This window comes from Chiloscyllium plagiosum, unplaced genomic scaffold (assembly GCF_037043375.1).
Source record: "Chiloscyllium plagiosum isolate Xiang-an unplaced genomic scaffold, Cpla_swu_hap1 HiC_scaffold_35, whole genome shotgun sequence".
NCBI lineage: Eukaryota > Metazoa > Chordata > Chondrichthyes > Orectolobiformes > Hemiscylliidae > Chiloscyllium > Chiloscyllium plagiosum.
In genome coordinates, this window is record NW_028270173.1 from 59,124,249 (window position 1) to 59,145,394 (window position 21,146).

General features: G+C 40.3%; 2 protein-coding genes across 4 annotated transcripts in view; one reads left to right on the forward strand and one right to left on the reverse strand.

The window, feature by feature from the left end:
- LOC148141006 (uncharacterized) overlaps positions 1-18,225 on the forward strand; it is a 45,296-nt gene extending 27,071 nt beyond the window's left edge. For 2 of the 3 annotated variants that reach the window (XM_087978796.1, XM_087978797.1), the window contains one exon: positions 15,836-18,225. In XM_087978796.1, coding sequence (XP_087834922.1) covers positions 15,836-15,864 — 29 coding nt within the window. In that variant the 3' untranslated portion in view covers positions 15,865-18,225. Of the gene's footprint in view, positions 1-15,521; positions 15,726-15,835 lie in introns of those variants that run through there. The other variant, XR_015752928.1, reaches the window with a different exon arrangement.
- Positions 1,153-8,013, reverse strand: LOC122541602 (uncharacterized). Its single transcript, XM_087978739.1, has one exon. The coding sequence runs from the start codon at positions 6,021-6,023 to the stop codon at positions 4,821-4,823; it is 1,203 nt and encodes a 400-aa protein (XP_087834865.1). The 5' UTR covers positions 6,024-8,013; the 3' UTR covers positions 1,153-4,820.
- Positions 18,226-21,146: the final 2,921 nt, after the last annotated feature.

Sequence of the window (21,146 nt, forward strand, 5' to 3'; positions counted from 1 at the left end):
AACCCTTTCAAGTTTCACAATTCTGGACTGATCAAGGACAGTATCTATTTGGATAGCACTAAAGAACAAAAAAGGGTTTAATCACATACTGCTTGTAATCTATAGCTGAGACACAATGGAAATGATGCAGAGTAATCTACAAGAAAATCACAGTTGGGGAAAGAATTATAAAGCAGTTATGATGGGGGAATTGTAATTACCTGAAAGTAGATTGGGATTGTGCTGGTGCAGAGGGCATGGGGCAAGAGTTCCTAGATTCTTATTGCACTACATTTCAAATCCAATGAAAAGGAAGCAGTGCTTGACTTAGTTCTTAGGAATAATGTGAGCCAAGTAGATCAGATTTCATTGGAAGAACATTTAGGAGGCAATGATCATTCAATCATAAAATATAGGTTCACGATGGAAAAGGACAAAGAACAGTCATGAGTAATAATAAACTCTGTGAAAGCCAACTTTAATGGAGTGAGAATGGATCTGGGTTGAAAGGTTGGCAGGAAGAATGGTAGCTGAATAGTGGGCTACTTTAAGAGAATATAGTTTGGATGCCATGTAAGAATTTGAATATTCTGATTTAAAAACCCTTTTAATTCAAATATTTATGTTCTGAGTTCTTAATTTGTAATAATGAGATCCTCCGTTGTAAGAGTTTGGTTAGCTCAGTTGGCTGGATGGTTAATCAATGATGCCAACAGTGTGAGTTCAATTACTGCACTGGCTAATGTTATCATGAAGGACTCTCATTCTCAACCTCTCTCCTCACCTGAGGCATGGTAACCCTCAGGTTAAGTGACCACCAATCATCTTTCTCTCTCTCCTTTATGAGAGGATAACACTTTGGTGATTTTACTTTGTTTTACCTCAGTTGTGCCTGACAGAACAAGGAAAGAACAACTACTATTTGTGAATGGAGTAGAACTGCTGAAGTCAGATGTTAATATAGCCACAAAAAGCTGTGAAGACAAGATGGAAATTTTGAGGGCTTAGGGTTCGTCAAACAAAGTCTTTCTTCTACCTTGGAACTGTGTCTTAGGAGAATTGTAATACAAAAGCAAAGGTCAAACAATGCCAAGAAAAACTCAAGAATTTCCAAATTTTATCCCTCATTAGGAAATCAACCCTTTACATTGTCTAAAGGTGAGGGACAACTGGTGTCTTTCCACATTTGTAGCCCCTGTCCTTTGTGTAGTAGGATGAGATAGATGTCTATATCCTACTTCGAGGCCCCCTGTAGCTCACAATACATTGTGAATAAATGATACATCTTCCTTAGATACATACTGCAGTTGTACAAAGAATGTCACATCCTCAACAATAATACAAACTGTTGTGGACAGTTGACATTAACATGCTAAACTATTACATGGATAAGAATGTGAAAACAGTTCTTTGCATTAATTCAAAGCAAGGTGTCGGAAAAAATTGTCTTTAAATGTAGCTGTTCTGTCCTACAGATATAGTTAATATATCAAAGCAATTAGTGAGCTAAATCCTAATTAAAATACATGGTTCTTGATTAAAGATAAGGTATCATTTTACATCGAACATTTTATTAACCAGCACCTATGGATCCAGCACTGTTATACATTATTTACAGCATAAATTATTTAAATAATAATGCAACTTTCCCTTAAATAAAGCTTACCAGCCTCAATGGACATTGTGGATATCGCAATAATACAATAATCTTCCAGTATTTCATATATATAATTTTTGCCGATTCATTGAGAGTGCCAGTTGGTAAGTGCTGATTAAAACAAAGTTTGCTGTAATTTCGAATCATTGAGTTCAAACCTTTTGCTTATTTCTTTAAAACTGACAAACAGGCCTTATATTGTACACTTAAGACAGATGCAACTGCTTTAACCTAGTCATTTTTCTGACATCTTTAAGGTCATGTACTTCATCAAAAACAGTATCTCACAAGCAGTTCCTTTCGTGTTCTCGGGCTGCCTTCAACATTACTTGTTCACCAAGTAGAAATTCAAACTGAACTATTTCAAAAGGTGGTTTGATAAAATCCATAAATATTAGTTCAAAATAGTAGACTTCTGAAAATTTATTTTCAAAGTTATACATCCAGTTCTTCAGCAAAGACCTCTTGATTTATAGCTGTATCCCTTCTGACCATTCTAAACCTTCAAGCTAAAAATTATAATCCTGAAACTAAAATTTATATTCTGCAATGCATGAATCATGGACTAGGTATTTGCAACACTTACCTGCCAGAAGAAAATTAAAATGTATCACACATGATGGGTTTTCATTTACAATTGCAATTTAGCATGGTTGATTTTAATATACCTACAGACTAGATTAATCAAAGTGACAAGGGTAGCCTTGAGGGAGAGTTCACTGAACGTATCAGAGATTGTTTCTTGGAGCAGTATGTTGTGGAACCAACCAGGGAGCAGGTTATTCTGGATTTGATACTATGTAACATGGTGGAATTACTTAATGATCTCATAGAAAAGGATCCTTTCGGAAGAGTGATCATAGCATGCTAGAATTTCTAATTCAGTTTGAGGGTGAGAAATAGGTCTGGAATTAAACAAAGGTAATTACAAACTCATGAGGACAGATCTGACTCTAGTGGACAGGGCAGGAAGACTAAAAGTTAAGACATTTGATGAGCAGTTAGCTGTTTAAGGAGATACTGAATTGTTTCCAATGAAGATATATTCCAGAAAGGAAGAAAGGTTATAAGAGAGGGAAAAAAAATCATGGCTGAGGAAGGAAGCTAAAGATAATATAAAGACAAAAACCAAGACATACCATATTGCAAAGGCAAGTGGCAGGCTGAAAGATTGGGAAACTTGTAAAGATCAACAAACGGTTACTAAAAATTTCATAAAAAGAACAGAAGATAATTTATAGAAGAAAACTAGAAAAATATAAAAACAGTTAGCAAAAGCTTCTAATAGTATATAAATGGAATGAAAATAGCTGTAGTGAATGTTGGTCCCTTGGAGGATGCCACTGGGAAGTTAATAATGGGGAACACAAATAGCAGAGACACTTTGCTTCTGTTTTCATGGCGGAGGACTAGTATCATCCCAATAAAAACAGGTAATGCAGAGGTTATAGAAATTGAGGAACTTAGAATAATCATACCAGGGAATAAGTACTGAGCAAATTATTGGGATTGAAGGCAGATAACTCCCCAGGACCTGATATCCTATAAGCAAGTGCCAGCAGTGATAGCAGATCCATTGGTTATAATAATTCAAAATACCCCTGATGTGAGAACGGTTCCAGGGGACTTCAAAAATTTTAAAGTAACACCCTTATTAAAACAGGGAGGGAGGCAGAAAATAGGAAACTACAGACCAGTCAGTTTAAGATCTGTCAATTTTAAAAATCTATTATAAAGAAGATATTTGGAAAGTTAAAATAAAGTCCATCAGAATCAACATGATTTTATGAAGGGTAAATCATGTTTGACTAAATTGCTAGCGTTCTTCAAATACGTAACAAGTGAGATCCTGTAAATGTAGTATATCTGGACTTACAGAATGAATTTGATAAGGTCCTGCATAAAAGGTTAGCACACAAAATAAGATCACATAAGATTAAGGGTAATTATGAACTTGGACATAAGACTGGCCAAACAACAGAAAGCAGAGGGTCAGGATAAATGAGCCTTTTTCTGGTTGACAAGCTGTAACGACTGGGGCGCCAAAGGTTTGATCATTGTGCCCAATGATTTACAATCTATATTAATGACTTGGATGCAGGGAGTGAAGGTGCTATAGCCAGATTTGCAGATGACATTAAAATAGGTGGCAATGTAAGTTGCAGTAAAGAAATAAGAAATTTACAAATTAAAATGGATAGATTAGGTGAATGGGCCAAAACATGGCAGATGTAGTATAACATGGATAAGTGTGTGGTTATCCAGTTTGATTGGAGGAATAGAAAATCAACCTATTATCTAAATGGAGAGAAACGTCAGAGTGCTTCAGTGCAGAGGGATCGTTTTTATTCACTCACTGCTCTTAGGCCAGCATTAATTACCAATCCCTGAAGACAGTTAAGAGTCAACCACATTGCTGTTGTTTTGGAGTTACATGTAGTCAAGGCCTGATAAGGATCGCAGTTTCCTTCCCTGAAGGACATTAGTGAACCAGATGGGTTTTCCCAACAATCGACAATGGATTCATGGTCATTAGACTGTTAATTACAATTTTGTTTTACTGAATTCAAATTACACCATCTACCTTGGTGGAATTTGAAGCCAGGTCCCCAGAACATTACAAGGGTCTCCCGGTGAAGTCCCCAGAGGATCTTATTCATTTAAATTAAGTAACTTTTCATTCCTCCAAAATCAATGGACACAGGCTTGATCTGTCCAACCTTAGCTGAGTGAATCTTCACTGAACTGTTTCTATTGTATTTATATCCCTTCTTAATTATGGAGACCAAAACTGTACATGGTATAGTATAGTAAAACTGTATACTCCATGAATGATCTCATTGATGCCCTGTACAATTGCAGCAATACATCCCTTTGTTCATCCTTTCACCTTGCAATAATATTCTACCATTTAAACCTGGAAACTAAAAACAAATACATGCATATATAAGTATCTACAACACCAGGAAGAACAACTGTGTGCAAAATGGTTCAGCTTCTTGCAGTTAAAACACTCTAAGTTCACAATTGAAGACTTCCTCCTCTGTGTGGATCCCCTGATGGAATATAAGGTCTGACAAACTTAAGAAGGACTGTTACACACCTTGCAGGGAAAAGGTTTTCCTCTCTGGGTGTGTTGGTGTGCATAGAAGGATGATAAGTCAGAGAATGATTTCGTGCACATTTAGCATGATGAGAGATTCTCAACTTTGTGAATGTATTTGTGCACACAGAGGTTTCCTAGCTGTGAGAATGATTTGTCACACACCTCACACGTGAATGGTTTCTCCCCTGTGTGGATGTGCCAGTGTTTCAGCAGGGCTGATGATTCTGCAAAGCCCTTGCCACACACCTTACACTTGAATGGCATTTCCCCAGCGTGAATGCATTGGTGGGCACGGAGGTTTGATGATCTCAAGAATGATTTGTTACACACTTGACACGTGAAAGGTTTCTCTCCAGTGTGAGTCCTTCGGTGTCTGTGGAGGTGCGATGAATCTGAGAATAATTTGTCACACATCTCACACTTGAACGGCTTCTCCCCAGTGTGAATGCGTCTGTGTCTACCAAGTGTCGATGACTGTGTGAAAGTTCGATCGCACACGTCACATTTATAGGGTTTCTCCCCTGTGTGAATCAACTGGTGTCTCAAGAGATCAGAGGTTTGGTTGAAAGCCATCTCACAAAATTCACATTTGAAGGGTTTCTCCCCTGTGTGAATCCTCTGGTGTATCAGGAGAGTTGAGGATGTTGCAAAACCTTTATTACAAGCCTCACATTTGAAGGGTTTCTCCCCTGTGTGGGTTGTCTGATGTAGCAGGAGACTCCTTAACTGTGTGAAGACTTTGTCACATACCTCACACTTGACTGCTTCTTCCCCTGTGTGAATGCGTTGGTGTGCACGGAGGTTTGTTAACCATGAGAAGGATTTTTTGCACATCTCACACTTGAATGGTTTCTCCCCAGTGTGAATACGTTGGTGTTCGCGAAGGTTTGATGACTGCCTGAATGCTTTGTCACAGACTTCGCATGTGAATGGTTTTTCTCCCGTGTGAATGCGTTGGTGGTCACGGAGGGTCGATGGCTGTGAGAATGATTTGTTGCACACAGCACATGTGAAAGGTTTCTCTCCCGTGTGGATTCGCAGGTGCACACGGAGAGTCCATGACTGCGAGAATGATTTGTTGCACACCTTACATGTGAATAGATTCTCATTTTTCTGAATGCACTTGTGCACACGGAGATTTGATGATTGTGAAAAGGATTTGTCACACACCTCACACGTGAATGGTTTCTCCCCTGTGTGAATACGTTGGTGTTGAACAAGTGCTGAAGACTTTGTGAAAGCTCGGACACAGAACTCACATTTGAACGGTTTCTCTTCCATGAAGCTGTTCTTGTGTTAACAGGTTGGACAATAAACCTTGTGTGTTAGGTGATTCTATGAGCCTGTGCAGTTCTCCTCACAACCTCACATTTGAATAGTCTGTCATCAATAGGAATGAGTCAGTAGTTCATGAGGTTCATACACTTTTTCCGGGCCTCACCCTGACCATTGCCAAACCTTCAGAAAGTTTGGTTCTAATGGAAGGCTCCATACCACTGACCAGTTTCAGATCTGGTGATATGTCAAATGCCCTTGACCCAATCCAACATCCAGATGATGGTTTCACTGCCCAACTTTCTCTGTGTTGAGCAATATTACAGAGGGATTGGATTTCTCCCCACAGTTGTGCAGTTGTTTCTTGGGTGATGGTCAGCATCTAACTGTGGTATTTATCCTCTCTGATTCTCTGGTGTAGTATAATGCAATCCTTCTGTAAAACAGGAAAAGGAAGCATGATTTCCTTCAAATCCCACTCCTCCTTTGCTGAAGGGGCTGACTCCTCAGATAGAAACTATTCTATAGAGAGTGCCAGTCTGTAATTCCCCAGTGTGGGAATCATATCCAAATCCTTTCTTCTTCCTCACCTGACAGTTACACACCTTCTGTTTCTAGCAGGGACACGAAATAGTGACCAGAGCAGACAAGGTGGCTACTTTCTTTCCTCTACCCATATCCCAACTTTCCAGACACCTTGAGGGCAATAGAAAAGAATCAAGTGCAGTGTAAAATGAGTTATCAGTTCACTATGAGATTAAGTCATGTTGGTGAACACCAGTATTACCCTTAGAGAATGTGTTTAGTGTAACAAAAAGATAAATCTGATTAAGAAATTTCATCCACTGATTTCAATTTATTTAAAGAAATAAGACTTAGCAGGAATTTCTATAACTGAGGAAATATTGCTTCAGTGTAGCTGATTGAAGTCTTCTGGTTTATCTTGAGAAATCAGATAATTTGATACACTAAAGGGGGAGGTCTTCAGGTAAAATCTTTAACAAGGCATAAAAAGACATTTTAATAAATGTGTTACCAGGTATGACAGCTGAATTGTTATGGAGCTGGATTAACAATACAGATTGTGGTAAAGACGGAAATTTCTGGAGAAACTCAGCAGGTTTGGAAGCATCTGCAGAGAGACAGAAACAGTTAACATTTCATTTCCATTGACTCTTTGTCAGAATTGTGGAACAGAGTTTCGCTACAAAAATGGATAGCTCATGGGAAATTTCCTGAGTTTTTAGACCCGGTGCAAAATGTCCAATTAAGTCCTATTTGCAATTAGTGAGGAGAGAGTGAGATATTGTCAGGTCTGCTGCCACTGGATGCAAATTGAAGTAGACCACAGGGATATTCAAGTGCCGAAGCAAGCTGGTTAAAAGGTCCACCTTTATGCCATCTAATTTTTTTTTAAACATTTGTGGTCTTCAGCCCTTCCACACTGCCAATCTTCCCTCTAAACTGCATGTGCGCAGCCACCCCAACATTCCATATCAGCTGTGGATCACAGCATCAACGTCCAGTTCCAGACCTGAGAGATCTGTGCAGATGAAAAAGAAATTAAAAGGAATTCTGACTCCAGCACCTCTACATCATGATAATTAACTGCCAAAATCATATTCCCACCCTCTCATGGCCCTCTTTATCCCAACCTTCCATGATCCTGAGCAATTAGCTTTCATATGAACTAACTAAATATTCACCATAGGCAGACCTCAGGGGCCACGCTAAGCAGAAAGAAAATCAAGACATGCATCTTCACCACGACTGAAAGACTCCCAGATTAGCAATTTCTTGTTAGAAGCCAAATGTGGGAGGCCTGTCACAAATCTGGCGCTGACTATGTTCACCAAGGGGTGGCGAGAACAGGAATCCTGAGAATCCCTACAGTGTGGAAACAGGCCATTTGGCCCAACAAGTCCACAGGGATTGTGTGAGGAGCATCCCGCCCAAACTCATCCCCCTACCCTATAACCCTGCATTTCCCATGGCTAATCCACCTAACCTACACATCCCTAGATATTATGGGCAATTTAGCATGGCCAATCCACGTAATCTGCACACCTTTGGACTGTGGGAGGAAATCCATGCAAACACAGGGAGAACGTGCAAACTCCACACAGTTGCCTGAGGCTAGAACTGAACCCCGGTGTCTCTTGCTGTGAGGCAGATGTGCCATCCTAACTGTAAATGGGTTGTCCTTCACACGTACGAAGTCAACGCATATGTGAAACAGCAGCTGCCTTCAGTCAGATACAGCGTTCTCTTCTGGGACTTAACAAGAGAGGGTGTAAAGGTTAAACTCTTCTTTAGAGAGGTGAGGTAGGCTTTTGGATAGGTCCAAGGTATGTTTTGGAGAGATACAGTGTTCTTTGGAACTGTTAGAAGTCGACATATATGTGTGTAAAAACAAATCAACACATTGGAAGAGTGAGAACTGTTCAGGCATGAACTGTGGGTGTTTGATGTGGCATGCATTGAATGGGCAGGGGAATTTGTAGTATGGGCAGTGAGGACTGAAGGCTTTTCTTTTGCTTTTTTCTGTTCAAACTATCAATGGAAATGTCCAATCAAATGATTCTAGAGGGAACTGTAAAGGTACACCAGGCCAGACAAAATGCCAAAGCATTGAGGTGAACCTTTCCCACAGCCTACCTCCATGAGCTTTTTCCAGGTTTGTAGCTCTGATTCAAACTAATACCCACTCCTGTGGATTGAAAATTCGTGTGTCTAGAGCTCTTTCTCCCAGTTGTGAATTTTCCCAACTCTGTGCTTGAGAGTCAGGAGTGAAAGTTCAGACAAAGGTTCTGAAAATGTAATGTGTCCTTCAATATAATTTACCTCTTATGTAATTAATGCATTACGACCATATATTCATAACTCTACTTCAGGCAGGTAATTAATCACTATCCTGATTGACTGTCAATCAAATTATGAACTTCAAATTTCCCCTTTGAAATCATTTGAACTTTGGACAGCATCCAAGCACTCACAACGACACAATGGTAACCCTGAGGGAAATGTCAACAAAGAAGTGCTGGAACTGATGGAATACAATTTATTTTTCATCTCTCTCTGACAGGAAAGTCTGTGTTTTCTTGAAATTTAAACGGATGGGGATTTAAACACTTCACATCATTAGTTACAGAGATCCTTACCCACCATTAAAAAGCATAGAAATGGGGGCAGGAATTCAATATCCAATTACTTCCTATAATTTTGGAAGCTGCAAAAAGTCTCCAAAATTGTTGCGAATATCTGGCCCTTTGAGTTTAAATCCAACCACAGAAGGTTACACAGAATCACAGAAATATTACTGCGCAGAAGGCCATTCAGCCTATTGGCATGAGGGAATAGAACCAATGTTACCACAATCTCCTATATTTTCCCAATACCATTACCATCCAAAAATAATGTCTAATGAATGGCTTAGTTGAACCTGCTTCCACCACAGTTTTAGGCAGCATATTACATACCTTAACTATTCGCTGTGTGAAAAAATGTTTTCTTATATCATCCTTACATATCTGCACATTGCATTAAATTTATGCTCTCGGTTTTGAAAATTTCTAGCAAATCTTCTCTCAGCCTTCTTCTCTCCAAGGGGAGCAGTCCCAATTTCTAGAAAGAATCCTCATAACTGAAGTTTCTTATTTCTGGAACCATTCTTGTAACTTTCTTCTGCACTTCCTCCAACATATTTAATATATATATACACACACACACACCTTTCTATAATGTGGCATCTACAACTGTACACAAAACTCCAGTTAACATTTTGCAAGTTTCTTGTACAAGACAACATCACCTCCCTGCTTTTATGCGCTATGCCTCTATTAATAAAGCTGAGAACACTATGCTTTATTTACTGCTTTCTCCATCTGTCTTGCCACTTTTAATGATCGGTGCACCTATACACCCAAATCCCTCCACTTCTACACCTCATTTAGAATTGTTACCCCCTATTTAATATTGTCTTTCAGTGTTTTCTGACCAAAATGCATTATCTCACACTTAATGCACTGAAACTCATCTGCTACCCACTTCATCAACTTATCAATGTCCTTTTGGAGTTCCATCATCCACACAGTTTCAAGTTTAGTGTTATCTGCAAACTGTGAAATTGTCCCCTGCACATCATTAATATATATGAGGAGAAACAAGGGCCCCAATATCAACCTCTTGAGGGTCTCTACCAAAAAGTTTCCTCCAGTTTGAAAAATATCCATTGACCATGCAGTTTGAAGAAAAAGTGTCTCTGGAAATATTGTTTGATAATTTTGATTGTTGAATGATTATTTATGGTATTTATTAATGGTAAAGTCCTAGGGAGTGTTGCTGAACAAAGAGACCTTGGAGTCCAGGTTCATAGCTCCTTGCAAGCGGAGTCGCAGGTAGATAGGATAGTGAAGATGATATTTGGTATGCTTTCTTTTATTGGTCAGAGTATTGCGTAGAGGAATTGGGAGGTCATGTTGAGGATATTGGTTAGGCCACTGTTGGAATATTGCGGGCAATCCTGGTCTCCTTCCTATCGGAAAGATGTTGTGAAACTTGAAAGGGTTCAGAAAAGATTTACAAGGATGTTGCCAAGTTTGGAGGATATGAGCTATAGGGAGAGGCTGAACAGGCTGGGGCTGTTTTCCCTGGAGTGTCAGAGGTTGAGGGGTGACCTTATAGAGGTTTACAAAATTATGAGGGGCATGGATAGGATAAATAGACAAAGTCTTTTTCCTGGGGTCGGGGAGTCCAGAACTAGAGGGCATAGGTTTAGGGTGAGAGGGGGAAGATATAAAAGAGACCTAAGGGACAACTTTTTCACACAGAGGGTGGTACGTGTATGGAATGAGCTGCCAGAGGAAGTGGTGGAGGCTGGTACAATTGCAACATTTAAAAGGCATTTGGATGGGTATATGAATAGGAAGGGTTTGGAGGGATATGGGCCGGGTGCTGGCAGGTGGGACTAGATTGGGTTGGGATATCTGTTCGGCATGGACGGGTTGGACCGAAGGGTCTGTTTCCATGCTGTACACCTCTATGACTCTATGACCATAATGTCTGTTTTCTATCACTCAGCCAATTTTATACCCACTTTGCTACTATCCCTTTTATACCATGACCTATAACTTCCCTCACAAATCTGCTGTGGGTCACTGTAACAAACATCTTCTGGAACCTATATCATGTAAACAGCATTACCTTCATCAAGCCTTTCTGTTACCGATCAAAAAACTCCAAGTTAGTACAACACAATGTCTACTTTAGAAATCCATGCTGACTCTTCCAAATCAACTGACCTTTTTCCATGTGAATTCTGATTCTATTCCAAATAATTGTTTCAAGAAATTTTCCCACCACTGAAGGTAAACTAGTTTGTTTGTAATTGCTGGGATAATCCTTAGAGCTTTTTCCTGAACATGACTGAATTGTTTGCAATCCTGCAGTCTTCAGAGAACTTCCCCAAGTCCAGGGAAGACTGAAAGGTTACAGCACCCGCAATTTTTATCCTAACTTCCTTCAAAATCCTTCAATACATCTCATCTGGTATCTTGTCAATTCTGAGTGTCAAAAATCTATCCAAAACTTCTTCCTTATTAAATTTGAACATCTCCAGTGACATAGATTCTTCATCTGTCACCATGGCCTGGGCAGCATCCTACCCTTTTGTAAAAGTAGATGCAAAATATTAATTTAATACCTGTGCCCTTGCCTCTGTCTGTAGATCCCCTTTAGGTCTCTGATCAGCCCGACTCTTCCTTTAACCACTCTTCTGATCATTTATGTACCTATGGAAGACTTTGTGATTTCTCTTTACATTAGTTGCTAGTTTTTTCTCATAGTTCCACAATGGAAATAGGAACAGGCATAGGCTCCACCCAGCCCCTTGAGCCTGTTCCACCATTCAATGCTGGCTGGTATGTGGCTTAAATCCATATACCTGTATTTTGGCTCATATATCTTAATACCTTTGCTTAACCAAAATTGCATCTATCTCAGATTTAAAATTCACAACTGATCCTACATCTTTTACTTTATGTAGAACAGAATTTCAAACCTTTACCACCTTTTGTATGTAGAACTGTTTCCTAAAATCTCTTCTAACTATTTGGTTATAATTCTCAGACTATGCCCCCTAGTTCTAGAATCCCCAACAAGTAGAAATACTTTATTTTTATCTAACCTGTCTTTTCCTATTAATATCTTGAAGACTTTGATTAGATCACCCCTTAACCTTCTTTGCTTCTCCTATTTGCATTCTCACCTTTCCCCTCAACCTGTGATATTCCTATTGGTTCTCACATAACAAAAACAGATTAATTGGCCTGACTGGTCCATGCTGGTGTTAATATAATTGTGGTCTCAGCTGTACTTTCTCTATAACTCTTGGTGTCATTGTTTGTCAAAAATCTATCTAACTCAATCTTGAATACAGTCAATGACACAGCCTCTGCCGCTTTCTGAGCAGGGGAATCCATTGAATAATAGCAGTGAGAAAATAAAATTCTTTTCAACTCTGTCTTGAAGGGAGACCTCACTTTTAAACTGTGTGACTGGTTCTATTTTCCTTGGTAATTGGAAACATCTTCCCAATATTCACCCTATAAGTTTTTCTCTGGTTTCGATATATTTCAACAAGATTACTTTTCTCTCTTCAAAGCTCCAAGAGGTACTGGCACAAGCAACTTCATGTTTCCTTATAAGTTAACATTCATTCTCAAAATAATCTTATCCAAACTGGTTCTAATGCAATTGCATCCTTTCTGAACCACTGAGACCAAAACCATACACGGTATTTCAGATGTGATTCCACCATGGCCCTATGTGGCCTTCTGAGAGTGCATCCTTACAAATTGCTCCCCTCTGACAGTGAAGTACATCCTCAGGTAGAAGTCATGTTTCAGTGACACAAAGCCCCAGTTTGACCACACCTGGAATACAGGTAGCAATTTTGCACACCTCACTACAGGAAGGAGATATTAAACTTGGAGGGTGTGCAGTGTTGATTTGAAATTAAACAAACTGGGGATAAATTCCCAATGTTTAGAAAGTTAAAGTGTAATAATATCAACATTTTTGAGATATGACAGGGTGAATATAGATCAATTATTTTTATTGGTTGGAGAGGATAAAGCCAGGTCATCATTTAAAAATCAGAGCCAGACCTTTCAGGGATGAAATGAGGAATTGCTTTGACACACTCAGTGTGGAAGAAGATTTGAACTCACTTCCACAAATCATAATGGGTGGACAGCACAGTCATTTTGTGGTTAGCACTGCTGCCTCACAGCACCAGGGACCTAGGTTTGATTCCCGTCTCGGGCGACTGTCTGTGTAAAGTTTGCACATTTACCCCGTGTCTGCGTGGGGGGTTTCCTCTGGGTGCTCTGGTTTCCTTCCACAATCCAAAATTGTGCAGATCACGTGAATTGGCCATACTAAATTGCCCATAACGTTAGGTGCATTAGTCAGGGGTAAATATAGGGTAGGTGAATGGGTCTGGGTGGGTTACTCATCGGAGGGTTGATGTGGACTTGTTGGGCCAAAGGGCCTGTGTCCATACTGTCGTAAATCTAATCTAATAATAAGTGTAATGTGTAATGTGTGAGACTAATTGAATTTTGCTCATCCAAGGTCGATGACCATAAGATAGAGGAACAGAATTAGCCCATTTGGCCCATGCAGTCTGTTCTGCCATTCAATTATGGCTGATATGGTTCTCAACCTCATTCTCCTTCCCCCCATCACCATTGATCCCCTTACAAATCAAGAACCTATCCATCTCTGTCTTAAGTACACTCAATAACTTGGTCTCCACAGCCTTCAGAGAGAATGAGTTCTACAGATTCAACACCTTCTCGCTGAAGAAATTCCTCCTCATTTCTAAAGGGTCTACCCCTAATGCTGAGATTGCGCCCCTGTTTGAAGGGATGGGAGAAAGGGCAGAAATATAGAGCTTGATCACAGAACCACCCTGATCTTGCTGAATGTGGGACATACTTAAGACACTAAATATCTGACTCCTATTCTGACGTACAATCTCCCACTCCCTCAGCACTGCACCTACCCATGCTTTCCCCCCATACATCTCACCAAAGCAAAATTCCCTCAGAGGAACTGTAAAATGATGGTCGACTAGACAATAATTAGCTTCCGACACACATACGGAATTCAACACTCGGAAATCAGTAAGAATCCCCAGACACTCTGCACCTCCCAGATAATTACATCTCATTTTCTCATATTCAGGAATGAGCCATCAACAAAACTCAGGCTGGAAATCAGAATGAAAGTGCTTCCAATAAACGCACCCAATATCCAACACAAAGCTCCTGTCAAACAGCTCAGCACAAAGCACCGAGTAAACAGCTCTCCCAGCATAAGGGACATTTCCACCCCTGACTGCCCACAGGATAGTCAGACTGCCTGAAGGTTGGTGTGGATATTATGGGATACAATTTGTATAAAAGCTGCTCCTTCACTCACCATCTCCTCACTTGGTTTTCAGTCCCTATAGGAAGTGAACCAGCTCTGGAAGAGGAAGAGGAGACAATGGGCAGAGTGGGTGGGCTCTCTGATTGACGTCTCTCACAGTCAATCCAAATATTTCTATTAAAAATCACACAACACCAGGTTATAGTTCAACAGTTTAATTGGAAACACGCTAGCTTTCAGAGCGCCGCTACTTCATCAGGTGATAGTGGAGGACACAATTTATAGCAAAAATTTACAGTGTGATGTAACTGAAATTATACATTGAAAAATACCTTGATTGTCTGTTGAGTCTTTCATCTGTTCGGGTACCATGATAGTTTCACTTCTTTCATGTGTAAATCACAAAACCTTTTTTTTTAAAGTTGCATTCTCAGGTTAACTGTAATAATTGATGTTAGCTGGACAATATGTTGAAGGTGTTAGCCCCCTGTGTTCTCTGTCTAAGCCATGGTGTTTAGATTGATTCTAATCTAAAAAGTGGGATAACAGGGTTTTACATGAATTCATGCAGTTTTTGAGCAAAGCACAATGTAACTCTGCAAGTACAAATTCACCCCACAAAATATATGTGTGCGCTCTACACTCACTACACACACATATACACTCTCTGTTGCACTCACAAGCCCTAACCCAGACAGACACACACACACATACACAGACAAAGACCCACATGCACACATATATTTGGTGAGGTGAATTTGTACTTGCAGAGTTACATTGTACTTTGCTCAAAAACTGCATGAATTCATGTAAAGCTCTGTTATCTCACTTTTTAGATTAGAATCAATCTAAACATCATGGCTTCGACAGTGAACACAGGGGGCTAACACCTCAACATATTGTCTAGCTAACACACATTGTTACAGCTAACCTGAGAATGCAACTTTCAAAAAAAAGGTTTTGTGATTTACACATGAAAGAAGTGAAACTATCATGGTATTCGAACAGTTGAAAGACTCAACAGACAATCAAAGTATTTTTCAATGTATAATTTCAGTTACATCACACTGTAAATTTTTGCTATAAATTCTGTGTCTTAGAATTGTGTCCTCCACTATCAGCTGATGAAGTAGCGGCGCCCTGAAAGCTAGTGTGCTTCCAATTAAACCTGTTGGACTATAACCTGGTGTTGTGTGATTTTTAACTTTGTACACCCCAATCCTACACCGGCATCTCCAAATCACAAATATTTCTGGAGCAAGTGGAGGTGAGGTAGGGATTTAAATTAGTCATTTTCCCATCTGAATAAAACTTCATTTTTTGCAGCTGCTGTCTCAGATCTGGCTGGTAAATGTTTGACAGATAGCATTTTTCATTTTCAGAGGATTTCAAACAGACAACGTCAGTATGAGTTGTGCATCCTCGGATGTGTTTGACAGCGGATCAGAAGAGGAAGACCGACAATATCCAAGACAGTGATGACGTTAAGTGGTGGAATCAGCATATGCACCGGAGGGAGGAAAGTTCCATAGAGAAGCATGAGAACAATATCAGGAAACATGGATTGGAGGCATGGTACATTGTGGAAACCGAGCAAAGGCTACGACAACGGATAAATGGACACCGCACAACAATCAACATACAGGAGGGTTCCCTCCCAGTTGGGGAACACTTCAGTGGTCCAAGACATTCAGCCTCGGACCTTCGGGTGACCATCCTCGAAGGTGGACTTCGGGACAGGCAACAGAGAAAAGTGGCCAAACAGAGGCTGATAGTTCGGTACCCATAGGGAGGGCCTCAACCGGGACCTTGGGTTCATGTCACATTACAGGTGACCACCACACATACAGATAATCCTACACACACACACTCTCACACACACACAAGCACTCCTATACACACAGACACACATACGCGCACACAGACACCCACACACACCCTTACAGACACACACACACTCCCACACTCACACATGCACCCCTCACAGACTTAAGACACTCTGCACTCACTACACACACACATACACTTTCTCACACTCACAACCCCCAACCCAGACAGATGCACACACACACACACAGACAAAAACCCACATGCACACATATATTTTGTGGGGTGAATTTGTACTTGCAGGGTTACATTGTACTTTGCTCAAAACTGCATGCATTCATGTAGAACACTGAGCTCAAAAACTACATGAATTTATGTAAAACGCCATTATCTCACTTTTTAGATTAGAATCAATCTAAATATCATGGCATAAATAGAGAACACAGGGGGCCAACACCTTCAACATATTGTCTAGCTATCACCATTGTTAACAGCTAACCCGAGAATGCAACTTTGTTAAAAAAAAGGTTTTGTGATTTACACATGGAAGAAGTGAAACTATCACTGTATTCTAACAGATGAAAGGCTTAACAGACAATCAATTTTTAAATGTATAATTTCAGTTACATCACACTAAATGTTTGCTATAAATTCTGTGTGTCAGGATTGAGCCCTCCACTATCACCTGATGAAGGAGCGTCGCTCCGAAAGCTAGTGTGCTACCAATTAAACCTGTTGGACTATAACCTGGTGTTTAAACATGGAGACAACATTGTTCCTGTGGTTACACTACTCCAGATCAATCACATTGATTGGAAATAAAATAATACAAAACAAAGAACTGCAGATCTGAATGAAACAAAAGGAAAATTGCTGGACCAACTCAGTTCAGGCAGTAGAAATATTTTTGTTTTTATTCACTCATGGAATGTGGGCATCGCTAGCTGGCCAGCATTTATTGCCTATCCCTAGTTGCCCTTAAGAAGGTGGTGGTGAATTGCCTTCTTGAGCTGTTGCAGTCACCTTCTGTGGATTGACCCACAATGCCTTTAGAAGGGAATTCCAGGACTTTGACCCAGTGACAATGGCAATATATTTACAGGTCATAATAGTGTGTGACTCAGATGGTGGTGGTATTCCCGTGTATCTGCTGCTGTTGTCCTTCTAGCTGGAAGTGGTTGTGAGTTTGGAAGGTGCTGTCTAAGGATCTCAGTGAATTTCTATAGTGCATCTTGTAGATAGTATACACCGCTGCTACTGAGTGTCACTTCAGCCACACAACTGGGTGCCTTTTGATGCAGAGTGCCGGCAACAGTACACAACTAAGTTGTGATATCACAATGCATCACATCTCAGCAGTAGGAAGGACTTGTATTCCATTAATGTGCAGGGGATCTGTGATAATTGGTTCCATCTCTTGGAGGTGTATACCCTGGCAGCTGCCACAACTCTTGCATCTTGGAGCACTCTCATGTACTTGCTTTATTTGGGGGTACAGGTACCTGACAAGGATGGTACTGGCAGGCAAAGGCTATCCATTGCAATCATGGGTCATGACACCATTATACAACCCCAACCAATACAGTGCTGCCCATACTTCGACCAGGGCTGTAATGGAGCAGACAACAGTGCTGCTAAAGATGAGATTCTGCTACATGGACCACTCTTGGAGTGTAAGGGTGCATGTGTGCTTTGGGGGAGGGGGGCAATGCACGGTAGAGTATGTCACATCATTGTAGCGTCGTGTGCTCTGCACAATCTCAGCAGGTAACAAGGCGATGTGATAGATGCTAAGGAGCAGGGAGAACAGGAGCAATTTTGGCTAACATGCAAGCGGTTTGTTATATTCTGGAGGAAAAATGCATCTTCTGTTCATTTGGTTTCTGTTTGCTTTTGGTGATTATAATTAAAAGATAATCTTTGACATTTTTTGAAGGTCTCTCTGTGGTGGTTCCCCCACTGAACAATGATCAAATGCTGGTCTACACTGGGGAAAGAGTAGCAATGACTGGAGAGAGCAGGAAGAGTGGATATGCCTAAGGCTGGCTAAGCTAGATGGCCTGGTGGTGATACACAACTCCATTTTATCAACCCAGTTGCTGCATATGAGGAAGTGTCAGCCATGCCATAAACAGTGTAGGTTTTGGCTGCTGTCCATAATGTTGCCATAGAAGGGTAACTCCAGAATGCCAGTGTGTGTTCAGTATTAAGGCTGAGGTATCAAGATGGCATTGGCACCAGGGATGCCAGTCTATTCCAGGATATGTGTACATCGATGATTTCTTCCACCTGTGGCGAGTGGGAGAATTTGGTTAGCATCGGAGAGGTGCAGAGTACATAGTTAATGAGGTGCATTTGGTACAATTATGGTGAAAAAGCCTTACTAAGGCTCAGAGAAAGAAACGTTTCAAGAACCATGATGAAATTAACTCAGCCAAAATATGATAAGATTCAGTCCAAAGACAACGCTGACACTGACAGCTCAAATCATTTGCTATGTTAGAGCAAATTGAACATTCAGGGTTCCAGTTTTGAAGGGGAAAAGCATTCTGTACTAAGCCTTGGGACTTAGAAGGTGAATCAACTACAATGAAATCACTGAATATTTTCAAGACAGAAATTGATAGACTTCAAGGGATTTGAAGATGGAGCAGGAAGATGGCTTTGAGGTAGATGATCATGTTATGATTTGTATGAATGGTAGAAAACGCTTGATGGACCAAATGGCTAACCCTTGCTCTTAATTCTTATTTTCCAATAAAATATTAAGTTATTGTCAACCATGTCTCAGTCAGCACTCTCGTTTCTGAGTCAGAAGGTTGTGAGTTCAGATCTCAATCCAAAGACCTGAACAGTGTACCAGTCCAAGGTATCATCTCGCTGATGAGTTATAGAATTACAGAAATGTACAGCATGGAAACAGATACTTTGGTCCAACTCGTTCATGCCAACCAGATATCCTAAAAAAATCTAGTCCCATTTGCCAGCATTTGGCATATATCCCTGTAAATCTTTCCTATTCATGTACACATTCAGAGGTCTTTTAAATGTTGTAATTGCACCAGCGTCCACCAGCTCCTCTGGCAGCTCATCTCATACTCTCTGTGCGAAAACGTATCCCTTACGTCCTTTTAAATCTTTCCCGTCACCTCAAACCTATGTTGTCTAGGTTTGGACTCCACTACTCTGGGGAAAAGACCTTGGCTATTCACCCTATCTATGTCCCTCATGATTTTATAGACTTCTATAAGATCAACCCTCAGTCTCCGATGCTCCAAGGAAAATAGCCCCAGCCTGTTCAGCCTGTCCCTATAGCTGAAACATTCCAATCCTGGCAACATTTTTGCAAATTGTTTCTGAACCCTTTCAAGTTTCACAACTTGCTGCAACTATACAAAAGTCTAGTGAGGCCGCACTTGGAATATTGTGTACATTTCTGGTTGCCCCATTACAAGAAGGTTGTGGAAGCACTGGAAAAGGTGCAGAGGAGATTTAACAGGATGTTGTCTGGTCTGGAGGGAAGGTCTTATGAGGAAAGGCTGAGAGACTTAGGCCTGTTCTCATTCGAAAGAAGAATATAAGAGGAGATTTGATAGAGACATACAAGGTGATTAGAGGATTAGATAGGGTAGACAGTGAAAATCTTTTTCCTAGGATGATGATGTCAGCTTGTACAAGGGGGCACAGCTAAAAATTGAGGGGTGATAGATTTAAGACAGATGTCAGAGGCAGGTCCTTTACTCAGAGAGTGGTAAGGACGTGGAATGCCCTGCCTGCCAATGTAGTTAACTCAGCCACATGAGGGAAATTTAAACAATCCTTGGATAAGCACATGGATGATGATGGGATAGTGTAGAGGAGTGAGCTTAGATTCGTTCATAGGTCGGTGTAACATCAAGGGCAAAAGGGCCTGTTCTGTGTTTTTTTGTTCTTCCTTCCTATAGCAGGGAGACCAGAATTAAATGCAGTATTCCAAAAATGGCCTAACCAACGTACATTACAGCTGCAACATGACCTTCCAACTCCTATACTCAATGCACTGACCAATAAGGGCAAGCACACCAAATGTCTTCTTCGCTACCTGTCTACCTGCAAGTGTACTTTCAAGTAAGTACAAGACTGCACTCCAAAGTCTCTTTGTTCAGCAATACTCCCTAAGACCTTACCATTAAGTGTATAAGTCCTGTCCTGATTTGCCTTTCCAAATGCAGTATCTCACATTTATCTAAAATAAACTCCATCTGCTACTGCTTGGCCCATTGACTGAGCTGGTCTGTTTGGCCTCTCAGGTGAATGTAAAGATCCTGTGACACAGGTTAGAGAAGAGCAGGGGGTGGTATCCTTTTGTCCTGATTAATTTAGATCTTGCAATCAACTTGAAACAGATCATTTGATCATTATCACATTTCTGTTTATGGGAGCTTGTTGTCTGCAAATTGACTGCCAAATCACAACAGTGGCTATATTTCAAAAGTATTTAATTGGATTTAAATTACTATCATTTACCTGAATTTGTGAACATTGATATTTAAATGCAAGTCATTTTTTTCAGGAAATATTCTGCTTCCTGTGAACTGTAAATTATAAATCCATTGATGTGGAAAGTAGCCCAGCTGACAATAATACTGACCAATGTACATTGTACAGGATTCTTACTCAAGGATCCTGTATGTTAGTGAATAGGAACACAACATGCTGATAAATTATAAAGAGTTTGGGTTAAGCCAAAATTTATTATGGATTACAGATCTATACTGAAAGTGGAAAGAACAGCTGAAAAACAACACAATATTCAGCCTACAATAACAAAACATTTGCAAATGATTCAATGTTTCCCAGGACATGAAATGAATCTTGCAAGTGTGT